This window comes from Martes martes, assembly GCF_963455335.1.
Source record: "Martes martes genome assembly, chromosome: 1".
NCBI classification, from domain to species: Eukaryota; Metazoa; Chordata; class Mammalia; order Carnivora; family Mustelidae; genus Martes; species Martes martes.
Genome location: NC_137888.1, coordinates 129,263,997 through 129,276,559, shown reverse-complemented (window position 1 = coordinate 129,276,559; position 12,563 = coordinate 129,263,997). Strand labels below are relative to the sequence as shown.

Below are 12,563 nucleotides of genomic sequence, written 5' to 3'. Positions count from 1 at the left end.
TTTTCTTTCCTTGGTGGAACTCTCCGTATGATATATACCCTCTCTAGGAATACTCCCTGTATTTGGGCCAAAACAAATCAGAGCTGAAATTCAAGTTGTCTTCATAGTTAATATCTCAAGGTTAAGTATGAGAAGTATCACTTCAACAAGGTAACTTAAAATGCTATTGCCTTCTGTTCTAAATGTACAAGAGGGCAAGTGTAAGCAAGGGCTTGAGTGTTTCAAGCTGTTTGATTTTACTGGACCTGTTCATTCAGTCCCCGGCTACCCTCAAACCCAGTTGAGTTACTGGCAATGACCAAGCCAAATCCAGAAAATCATCGGCAGGAAGAATAATGACGAGACCCTCCTCCTCCCCTGTCCTGTTTGTTTCTCTGCACATTGTGGTCACTAGATTGTCTCCTTCCCTGTGTGCCTGGGGCAACAGGTTTGTAATATTACTACCACTAATTATGAGACTAGAAAGAACAGAAGTCATGCTCTCTGAAACTGGAGGACAGAGTCATTTATTCTCCTGATTTAAAGGGTTAGTTCGTTTGTTGCTTCTTATTACTAACTGGCCTTGTTTTATAATCATACTAAGGACGCAAGTGAGATTTACCCGTATTTATATTTACATCGGTTCTACCTCAAAGAACCTTTTGAACATGTGAACAACTTCACCTCAACCTGGAAATACTGAAAAGGCAAAATGCATTCAGTTTAATGTAATTTATGTGAATCACAATTCTTTTGGTGGGAAAGGTCAATATTTACCAGCAAGGAAAAATTAACATAATACCGATCTGATCCCCAAAATCAAGTTTTCTAGATACAAACATATCAACACACACAAACACTCCCATGGGCACACACACATGCACATGGGCGGACGCACACCCTCTGCTAATGTTACCAGTAGCTCTGAAATCGGTGAAACACTGTGGTTATGAGCTTTAGTGGTGGAATGAATTAGATCTGTGTTCAAATCCTGCCTCAGGCTGAGTGAGTGAACAGATTGCTTAACCTCCCCGCATAGTTCTCCTCTCCTGCTAAATAGTGCCTATTACACAAGGTGGAATGTGAGGGTTAGACGCAATAAGGTCCAATAAACTGGTGCTTCTTAAAGTCCACAGTGCACACAAATCATCTGGGAATCTTGTTGACACGCCGATTCTAATTCAATAGGTCTGAAGTGGGGCTTGAGAGAATATTCTAAGTTTCTGGGTGGTGCTATGCTGGTAGTCTGCAGACCCAGCTTTGAGTAGCAAGACACCTTCTGAAACTTCACAAAAAGGAAAGTGGTTTTGCAAGCCAAATAAGAAAGCTGAGAAAGGATTGCGGGGTGTGTGTGTGTGTGTGTGTGTGACCAAGTTGAGCATGGCATGAGCTCAGTTTCTCTAGGTGTGGAGAGGATAAAAGGTTTGGACAAGCTTTTATCCTGTTTCTTGGTGAGTCTCAGTATAGGTAGCTGTTGGACCTGATTTCCACTTTTCTGCCCAGGATCAGTGAGGGACCATCAGAACCCACAGAAAGATAAGGCGTGAGCCAACTGGGAGTCTTGTACCTGTCATAGTCTTGGCAGATCTCCCCCACAGCCACCAAGGCCTTCAGGTACTCGTTGGGCTGGTAAGGGTGGATGTAGTGCAGGGAACAGCTGTTCCTGGGGTCCCCATTTGAGGCTGTGAAATCTATAGCTACCTGGAAGAGAAAAGAGGAGAACGGGTAGATTAAAGTGAATGCATCTCACAGGCATTGTGATCAGCCACACAAAGGGCATGGCTCAAGATGGAAAAAGCAGCACATCACCTATGCTGTCAAGAAGGAAAGTGAGAGGAGTTATTAATTTGGTTGAGACCATTTCTGTAGTCTTCAATTGTCCCCTCCCTCAGTGCCAAAACAGAACTTGAGATGGACATGTCGGTCAGGAAGCCCAGCCATTGCTGGTCCCCATTACCAGGCAGCATGAGCAGGGGTAGAATATCTGGTCCCCAGTTCCCGATTCACTAAGAAAAGACTTCTCCGCTGTCCAGGCAGGACAATTCCATCTCAGAGGCAGAGGTGAATTACCTTAAAACGAAATTCTGTGTTACTGGTGTGGTCTATCTCAAAAGCCATACTCATATTTTCATGTGTGGCGAGTTGCAGAGATGTGTCGACATGGTTATAATAAATTTTCTGCAAGCAGCAGCTTCGAGTGAGGCATTAGCTTTTGGTTTTCCCTCATGTGAGAGAAGTCCTGCCTGTAACAGAGAAGAAGCCGGGATGCTCTGGCACCGTGACTGGGAGGTAAAGAAGAAAAACCTCTGTCTTGTCACCAAGTAAATACTATCCTTGAACTTCTTAATTTTTTTCTGACTCCTACCATCATTATCTAAGTAAGCGTTGACTCACTTAACGCTCTTAACAACAGCAAACAACCACTAAAGGCTCAAGCCTGGAGAGTGCTAAAATGGGACGGATCATTTCTTCTGATTTCCAACATCATTACCAATTAAATAAAAGTTAACCCAGCAAACACCTCTCAAAAAAAAAAAAAAAAGCTTCAGCTTGGGAGTGGGGAGTGGGGGGAGTGGTAGGGAAAAGATGGGGGCGATTAAACCAATTAAAACAAAAGGAGTTGTATGAAAAGCAAGAAATGTTCGTGTTACATCTATTCTTCTTCAGGGCCTGTCAGGATCCACTCACAAGCTTACTAATGACAGAAAGGCTTTATTTTCTCTCATGATCCTGTGAGTGGGAAATGTTACTTGTATACTATTTGACAAAATTCCATTATGACACATAATTGGAATGTCCCATTGGATTTATTTAGGGGGGGGGATTGTCACTTCTGGTAGGACAGAGAAAAGGTGCTATGTGTTTCATTTCTGCTCCTGAAAGACGACCCTGTAAGAGCAAGGATGATAGGTGAAAATAGCCCTCGTCCCTTATATTGTAATGCTACAATAGAATCCAAGCGACTAGAAGAGAAAAAGCGATAGGCTAACAATTCACTTACAACCTTTCTTTTTTCTTTCGTGTCAGGTTACTTCTTCATTACCGGTTTTGCGTCCCTTTTCTTCCTCACCCCTCCCCAGGACTGCATTGAAAAGAAATTTAAGCAGGATTCAAAATCTATTTTCAGAACACCCTGACGTTTTCAACAGAGGGAGTACCAGCTGATAAAATGCTAGTACTAACAGTGTTTCAAAAGGAAAGGTCGGGTGGAGAAAAATCACACAGTACTTCCCCAACCCTGAGGTGCCCTTGCTCAGATAACAAAGGGATAGAGAGAGGAGCAACCTTTGTTAAAACCCTGCTCTGTGTCAGACACAGTACTATCTGCTTTCCAGGTTTTGTGTTATTTCATTTTCATGAAAACACTCTGGGAAGCAGAGATCACTATTCCTTTTTCTCGATGAAGATCCTCCCGATTCCCAGCCCAAAGGTGATGAAGTTTTCTGGGGGTAGAGCTGGGTTAAAACCCAAGTCTCTATGGCTCTGAAGACTGTTCCTCCGTTATGCCATTATACACCCAAGGGAACATATATGGCTGTGGCTAGCATGCCAAGATGGTATTTGGCTATGTTTATTCCTATAAAGAATGGAGGGGATCTAGTCTGGAAGTAAGGAGACAAGCTTAGAAGCAACTAGAGTAATTTAGGAGAGACGAATGGCCTTGAATGAACAGCTGTTTGTAATCGGACCAGTTGTAAAAGGTAGGAAAAGAGCCAGTAAAGTGTGTGTGTATGTGTCTGTCTGTCTGTGCAATAAGGAGAATGTGTTATTGAGGATGGCTGGGAGTGATTTAAGAGGACCAGCAAAATCCAGCATCTTCTGAAATAGATTCCAGCCAAAAGGTAAAAGTCAACCCACTGGAAAACAAGAGGAAGACAATAGGTGAAGGTCCTTTGAATCAAGGACTGTGATGAAAAGTTCATGTGTTGGGGGCCTCCATGTATTTTGTGAAGAAGAATGGGATGTAAAGCACCCCAGGACCCACCCATGGGGCCTCAAGCACGCAGAGGTCAAATATATGCAGATTATTTCTGGAAAACTTCTCTAAGAGGAACACTTGGGAGGTGCTTGAGAGACGGTGTCTGAAGAAACCACACACCTAGAGTCCTCCTGGTTTATGGATCTCAAGCATGCAGAGCCACCATGCTGAGCCTTTGGGTTCCGATGAGACATACTTAAGGGGTGCCGGTGCCTCCCACACATGTACACGGCCTTTAGAAGGTAAAAACAGTGCCGGGAAGACTAGGTGGAAAGCCACCTCTTTCCTACTGAAGAAAACATTTTAGGACTCTAGAGAATTCTAGAGAATGTGAGAAAGTTGTTATGGAGATAACCTTGATTCTGTTCCAATTTATCTAAAATGCAAATCACTGGCAGGTGTCGAGATGTTGTTATTAATAACCAGCACCTATGGCTCACAACCGCTCTGTTTAAGGTGCTCTTCATCACGGATCGTCACAATCCTCTGCTTGTGCTTCCTGATGCTGCAGTTTCAAATCGTCCCAGGTGCTGATTACCTGAGTATCAAGGGTATTCCATGGTAACAAAAGCATGCTGGCGTCTTGATATAAAACCGGAGAATGAAACCAGGTAGGAGAAAGGCCAGAAGGGAAAACCTCCATAAAGAAAAATGACAACTCAAGAGACCTAAATGTTCCTCTTCTCCTCCCTAGTCATGGGCAAGAGCCTCCAAGTACACAGGCACCAAGTGGCAGCATCCAAGCCCAGGCGTCTCACCTGAATGAATACGTTGTGTTACGGGGAGAAGAGTGTATAAGGTCTGGATGAACACACGCAGGCTCTGGCAACAGTAGATTTTAAAGTAGAGCACATATCACAGGGTTGGGACTAGGGGAAGGCAAGAGGGGTGACGAGGGCATCCATTCAAGAAGGCTTTCATTCCCAGCTGACCCTACACTTGCATGATCTTGAGAGTGAAGGCCTCCTTTTAAATCTCGGACCCCAGGTGCCTCTCTTGCTTCCTCCTCATTCTGGCCTTGTTGGTCATTTCATTTTCGAACAACTCTTCATCCTCAGGCTTGGAATAATTTCCTTATGCTTAACAAATTAGCTTGTGGCGGAGGTGACAGTGAGAAGGGGATTGTGACCAGGGAGGTTTAGGGTAGAAAATGAAGAGGATTTGGTGACTGCTGGATGGCAGTTAGGGAAAAGGAGTGGCCACATTTCTTTGGAAATGGAAGAGACGGCATCTTGAACATAGTAGCGGCATCTGAAGATCACCGTTAGAAGGTTGTCGTTGGGCCACCTGCTCTTGGTAGTGTTGTGTATACATATGAAAGGCCTGAGGGAAATTTTATTTTCTTTCTGCAGGCAGGCCTCTGGGGACTAAGGGGGGAGGTTTCCACTCCATTGTATCATTGACTAGACAACCACGGACAGTCTTAAGGGTATGGGAGCTGAGAGAGCTTTTTCCTGGCAAGTGATGGTTTCTTAAATCTCCCTGATGAAGCTGGAGATAAAGAATCTATCTTCAGGAGGTGGCCTTCTACCAAGAATTCTCTGTGCTCTTTAGGTTAGCATTAGTGGAAAGAGAACAGAGCGAAAGGTTAGGTTTATTTTAAAAAGCAACAGGGAGGCAGTGAAAAATGGGATTAAGTTGAGAAATAAAAGCAAGAAAATGACTGAAAAGTGCCAGTTTGTGGAGGTGGCCACCAACGCCTGGCTTCCTGAATGCTGGTGGGCTCCCGGGGCGGCCACGTTTTCATTGTTGGATAGGAAGCATTTACGAAAGCCTGTGGTTCTGGTGTGTGCTCCAATCTTCTCAGCAGGCAGCCCGGGAACAGGCGCCGCCTGTGGCTCTCCCCTTCTGCCCAGGAGGCCTCGCTCATCATTAAGCAGGGCCGTGGAACAGCTTTGCAAAACCTTATTGAGTCAGAATGGGAAATGCTCCCTCCTCTGCCACCAAGCCCTGGGTGCGGAGCCGCTTCCGGAAAGAGGCTGGAAGCCAAGGATAAGCATCTATCTTTGGATATGTTAAGCATCTTCTGTGAAAGGAGACCACTCCTCAGATCCCTTGTCTGTCTGCTACACACAAGTCATTTGAAACCTCCCCCGTATTTTCTAAGGCAAGCTGCTGGGAACCAACCTCTGGTCAGTGGCCTAATCTCTCTGTAATCAACCTGCAGTCAACCTTTCTCATATCATCTGCTGGGGCAGCTGTTTTCTTTGTTTGTTTGTTTGTTTGTTTATATTTAAATACAGCTTGGACCCATACAATAAGCCTTGTAGGTGGAGAGACTCTTCAGTCTGGACCATTTCTTAAAGGACAGGTTAAACTCTTGTGCTTTTCTATTTCCTCAAAACTCCACTGGGGGCAAAGAAATAGGAACTAGACTAGATGGGAGAGACCCCCAAGATTGCCTGGTTAATTTCCCACAAACTGCAAAGCATTCCCCTCTTCAACCCGGGGCTCCTTCTCATTTCTTGGAGGTCTACACCTCCACCACAGTCCACCAGTGTTTAGTCTGGGATATACTGAAAAGATTTAAAACTTGAACTGAGACACAGTGTAGATAAAGGATGCCCGGAACGTGTTAGGTTCGGGAAGATTTCCTGAGAGAATTTGTCTCAGGTGATCCTTTTCTTTAGGCTGGAAGGTTAATCTGGGAGGAGCCACATTCATATTAGAGTACCAAAATGTAGACTGTAAAATCAGAGATAAGGGAAATACCATCCTTAATGGTAGAAAATTATCAATACTAAAAATGGCCATCTGAAAATATGAAAAAAAAAAGAAAACAACCCACTTGTTGGGGGTCACTGGGACCCCTTGAGAATCTGACACAAGATTTATATCCTCTTACCAGAAAATGCACACACTTAATTCTGCACACAATTTTGGGAGGTCAAGGCTGCCCCTGAGGTCAATTCTCATTCCTTAAGGATTTCACTAGCCTAACAGGTCATGTTTTCTTTTTCCTTTCTAGATTTTCTCTCTCCTCTCTCTCCTCCTCTCTCTCATGTCTTAAGACATAAAGGTTTTATCCGGTTGTAATCATAGGGTAGCTCTGCTTTACATTCTTTTTTATTTCACTTTACATTATGTCATAAACTTGTCCCATTATCATCAATCATTGTAATTATCATTTAAAATGACTTTACCATAATCCACCTAAATGAGGTACTGTAATTTACATAGCCATTATCTTATTGTTGGACATTTAGGTTGCTTACAGCTTGTCTCTGAAAATCTGCTTTACAAAGTACATTTTTAAATATCTGGAAAAACAGTAACTTTCAAAGGAAACAGTGAACTCTTCTACCATTTTCTTTCCAAATACCTTATGGTGTCTGTCTCTTCTATGCTGTCTATAATTTTGTGTTTTGTGTGTGAAATTCTAGTATCTATTTTATTTTTGGCTGCTGTGCCATGTGCCAAACACAGTGAACTCCATCTCCCCCTCTCTAGTCTGTTTCTCATCTGCCCACCTCCTCCCACCTCTTCCTAGACTGCCACGTGACAATTGCCCTCAAGTTCTTATGATTTGAGGATTTGAATGAGGAGATGGAATGTCCTCAGGGGCGCCCTTGACCTCCCGAAATTGCATGCAGAATCAGGTGTGTGCATTTTCCAGTGAGAGGATATAGATTGTGTATCAGATTCTCAAGTGAGGTCATGGACCAAAAAAGAATCATTGACTAGTGCTCTTTTTAGCATCTTAATCTCTTTCCCTCCACTGGGGCTTCTCCTCTGTTTATGGTCAGATTTTAGCGGGAAACCTTCCCTCCTTTAATCTTCAAGTTGCTCTCCTCCTCTTCCGCTCTTGCCTCCTCTTCCCTGCCAACCTTCTTGAATGAATAGTTACACCTGCTGTGTTCACTTCCTTACTTCTGTCTACACCCTAACTCCTGGATCTCCCTGTCTCACGTTGCTGAAATTGCTCTTACATAAGATGATATGTGCCTCTTTATCACATGACCCAGTGTTTTATTCTTCATCTTCTGACTTCTTTCTCGCATATGGGATTATTGCCCTTGATCTCATAAAATTTTCTTCCTGGTCATTTGAGGTACTGCCTTGTCCCAGACCTTTTCCTTGGCATTTCTTCTTCTACTGGTTGCCCCCCTTCCCCCTGCTGCCCAATGGAGGTCTTCTACAATATCCGGAGACATCTTTTCTCTCTGTATTCTTCTCTCTGGACATCCCACCCAGACCCATTTGCATGCAGCTTCTACCTCTCTCCTGAAACCTAGGACCATATTTATGAGTGCCGTTTCTACTGGGAGGCCTGGAAATACATCAGTCAGGTCCAAAAGCAAATCATCATCTCATTGGCAGCTCCTTTGGATTTCCATGTTGCCATGAATAGTATTGCCATGCTTTGTCAATCAGGCACAAAAGATCTGAGTCCTCTGGACTCCTCTTTCTCCCTGGTCTTCCATCTCCTCATTGGATCATGGGCCAAGGCTTATTGGACTCTCTTGCCACAGTGTTCCTTCCTACTGCTGCCCTGCTAGCTTAGCCTCTTCTTACTTGTCACCAGGACTATTACTCTCTTCTTGCTTCCCCTCCTGGGCTCCCCTCACCGCCTTTGATGCTTTCCACCAAACACTCCCAGTTTAGTTCCCTAAAGCATGTGTCCAATTGCTTTAATGTCCTGCTCAAGATTCTTCTGACCATTCCCTTATCCACCACATTACTTCAAAATTAAAAGCCTTTCAAATTCTTAATCCAAACCACTTCTTCAACATTCCTCTGAATATACCCTGTTTATGCATACTGACCCAAATATGGCTTTGATATTTATCGTTAGAATATGTGAATGCATAAACATTTAAGTTCATAGGGATGCTTTTTTTTTTTTTCTTTATAGAGGTGGAGGTGGGAGGGTCAGAGTGAGAGGGAGAGTGAGAATTTTAGGCAGGCTCCATGCCTAGCACAGGGCCTGATGTGGGGCTCAATCTCACAACCCTGAGATCATGACCTGAGTCAGAATCAGGTGTTGGACACTTAACTGACTGAGCCACCCGGGTGCCCCTGTAGGAATGCTTTTAAAGGAAAAACCTAGTATCCTATTTATTCATCTCATTTCTTGTTTTTTCCTAAACCTTACCTCTCCTTTAAGGTTGAGGGTTCAATCCATTATAAGTCAATAGAAGTCCCTAATATACCTCAGCCTGGCACCTGAAGGGAAAGATGCTACACTTTTGACATTCTTAAGGCTGAGTCAGAAGCACCAGGTATCTGTGGAAAATGTAAAAGCTTTCTCTGAGCTCCTGCTTGTAAAGTGTACTGGTCAGAGTCTTGACAGGAAACAAATGGTCCCCTCACAGGGGATGATCCAAGAGAGCTTAATAAAAACACTATTCAAAAAGTCTAAGGGGCACTAAGTCAATAAGGTAAGGGAGGAGGGGCTGGTGCTGGGGAGGTGCTGGTGAAAACCATTAAGGTGGTGCCTCCCAGCTGGGGACGATCAGCAGGAGTGACAAAGGAGGGAAGGGCCATCCTTCTCTGTCAGGCAGGCCCATGGACATGGAGCTGGGGACTCTCTGGGGTGAAATTCCTGGTGTGCATGGGGGCTGGTTCCTTGTGGCCTAACTCCAAGGGCAGAGTAAGTCCCTGAAGGTTGAATAAGGCATTGTTTAAGAGCATGGAATCTATAAACTCTAAAACAAATCCAAATCAATAGAGCTTTCCCTTAAAAACCTATAAATAGTTTCTTGAATGGCTCCTTTGCCTAAGATTGTGAGACACTATTTCTGGTAGCTCTCCTATATGACATTGCTGGCTTCTCTATTCCCATTTGTGTACATCCAACATGACAGGGAGCCCAGAGGACAGCTAGTGTTAGGTGTGGTGCTCACGATGAACATGTCTGCTACTCTCTGTGTGCACCCGCATGCAGTGCACATGGGAGGGCTGGGTAGGGGCATCTTCAGAGAGCCTTAGACTTCAAAGAAATGACCAAATTCTATAACTAACTCATAACCATTGAGGGGTACGTGAACAATGCCCAAAATCTAGGGGGGGGCAAATGCAGACCCATCTGAGATTAGAGTAGAGGACATGCTTCTAGTTAAGGAGAGGTTAGCCTATCAAACAACCCCTTAACTCATCCTCTTGGAACTCCCCCTTTTAGTCCTTTGAGTACCACCATCCAATTTCTAGAAATATAGTGGTCCTGTCTACCCTCTTGGGCTTAAACCTGGACAAAAAAATTAAACCATCTGCCTTGCTTTCCTCATATGGCTGAGCCAGTTGAGGGAGCTAAATAGGGCTGAATTTCATGATTATACGTCTATAAGATGAGGAACAAAAGCTGTTCAGATTGTGTTTCTCTTGTTTGCCTTGTGGCTTTCCCATAGGTTTTAGCAGATCTATTTTTGGCCATCTGGGGATGTTCTTTCCGGAGGTCACATCAGCCCAAACCTAGGAGGGTTTCGAATATTAAGTAAGTTATTCTAGGGCAGATGTACTCATAAGCTTGGTTTACCAGGCATCTTAAAAAAAACCCAGCCTGGCCACCCAAATACACACTTGGAGTGTATAAATCCCAGGTGCTCACAAGTTATATGTAGGAAATGATCCCCAATCCACCCAGTGAGTCTAGATACTCCATTTCTCAACTCTTAAAGACTAGTTCTCCAATATTTTGGAATGCACCTCTTTCTTGTCTGACTAACCATTTGGATGGCTTCCTCTTGGCACTGACCATCTAGTGTTGGTGCTTGTGTTTGGGCTGCATCTGCCTTGGCTCAGTGGGACTTACCAGCATGGTTTACTTCCTTGCCATACAGCTCATCAGATTATGGGATCTGGCAATATGCCTACTGTCCCATGCCTCAAGTAGTTACTGGAAGAATAGGAAGCATAAGGAGTTCCCAAACCACTTGAGGATAAGTGGCATGAATTTCCTGATATGACTTCCTGACAACCATACTGGAGAAAACAGAAGACCACACTGGAGAAAACAGAAGTATGATGTCACTTTAAAAACATGATAGCAGGGGTGCCTGGGTGTCTCAGTCAGTTAAGTGTCTGCTTTTGGCTCAGGTCATGATCCCAGGGTCCTGTGATGGAGCCCTGTGTTGGGCTCCCTGCTCAGTGGGGAACCTACTTCTCCCTCTCCTCCCCACTCGCTCTTGACCTCTGTTGCTATCCCTGTCTCTCTCTCTCTCTCAAATAAGTAAATAAAATATCTTTAAAAACAACGACATCAACAACAACAGCAAAAACAAAAACATGATACCATACAGTATTCCAGCAATGAGATCTGAACAAAGCTGACCCAGGGTTTAATAAACTTTTGTCTCCTCATGCCCCCATCCCAGTGCCATTCCCCACACCTTGGTCTCTGAATATGAACAAATATGGAAGCAACTTACTGTAAACTGGATTTGACAGCCACCCATGATGTAGTCCAAGAAAGAATGCATCTTGTGGATCTGCATGGGAGGATGAAAGGAAACTGTTTTAGTAATAGCATGATCTATTTCCTTACTGACGGAAGCTTAATCTTTGGGGTTAGGCTGCTAACCTAGAGGAAAGAGCAGAAAGGGATCTGTGAGGAAAAGAGGGGTCCGTTGATTTTGGTATTTTAAAGGAGAAAAAAAGCAATGGTTAATTCAGATGACCCTGTAAGGGCTGGAGCTACCTATGCCCCCTGCTCCCCTTTCTTGGGTTATGGGAGCCTCCGGTGAGATACTTGGCATCAGTGTTGGTCCCCATGTCTAAGTCCCAGTCTTGGTAACATTCTTAATACCAAAAGTAATCTAGATTGGTGGCTGCAGGATTGGCAATGACCTGAGAAGGCCTTTACTGACAGTTTCCCGTTCATTAGACTCCTGCCATGCCATGAACAATGAACTTATGAGCACTAACTCTAAGCCAGGGACTTAACATCCATAATTTCATTTAATTCTTAGAATCACCCTATGAAAATGGTATTATCATTATGACTGTGCCATTGTGGAGGAGGATGCTGAGGCTGAGATCACGTACCCAGTCGATGGTGGAGGTAGCTGTCTGGATGGCGTAGTCCATCTTTTGGACCTCTGTGCTAGAAGTCAGTATGGTCCCTGCTTTCTGCCCAGCCACAGTCATCTGTGTTCTCGTGTGCCTTACCGATTTCTGGTCTTCATTTCTGCTTCCTTATGATTCTGCTGCTTGGCTCTGGGGGATGTTCATCCACTTATTTATTGAACAAGTGTAAGGGCCTATTTAGCCAGAGCGATTCCATCCGGTTAAACAGTGATTTTGTTGTTTATGCAGTAAAACTTAAACTGACCCTGCACCCACCCCCCTCAGGAAACTTACTTAAAAGCAAGTCCGGGAAACCAGTAAAATATAGTCGGCCAGTCCCAGGTAACAGAGCCCAAATATAAGGGCAGGCCAGGCCAGGTGGAGGTATCCAATCAGTGAGGTGCACATGCTGTCCCCCTAGCTACCAAGGAGTGTGGGTCCCACCTTTTGGGTGCCAATTCTGACCAAGGTGATAGGCTAGTTCAAATATCTACTAGGGTAAATTGTAATTCAATTGGTCACCCGTGTGTGACCTAGCATGATTGTGCAGCTTTCTCTGTGTGTTACAGTCTCATTGGCCACTTGTGTGTTGCCAGGCCCA

General features: G+C 44.3%; 1 protein-coding gene across 1 annotated transcript in view; it reads right to left on the bottom strand.

Annotated features, from left to right (window-relative positions):
- The window catches only part of CPNE4 (copine 4), a gene marked incomplete at its 3' end in the record, with an annotated part of 476,837 nt that overhangs the window by 23,292 nt on the left and 440,982 nt on the right, over window positions 1–12,563 (bottom strand). Inside the window, exons 10-11 of the mRNA XM_080823089.1 lie at window positions 11,326–11,385; window positions 1,547–1,680 (exon numbers count right to left, since the gene is read on the bottom strand). Of these exons, the coding sequence (XP_080679215.1) occupies window positions 1,547–1,680; window positions 11,326–11,385 (194 nt within the window). The remainder of the gene's footprint in view (window positions 1–1,546; window positions 1,681–11,325; window positions 11,386–12,563) is intronic.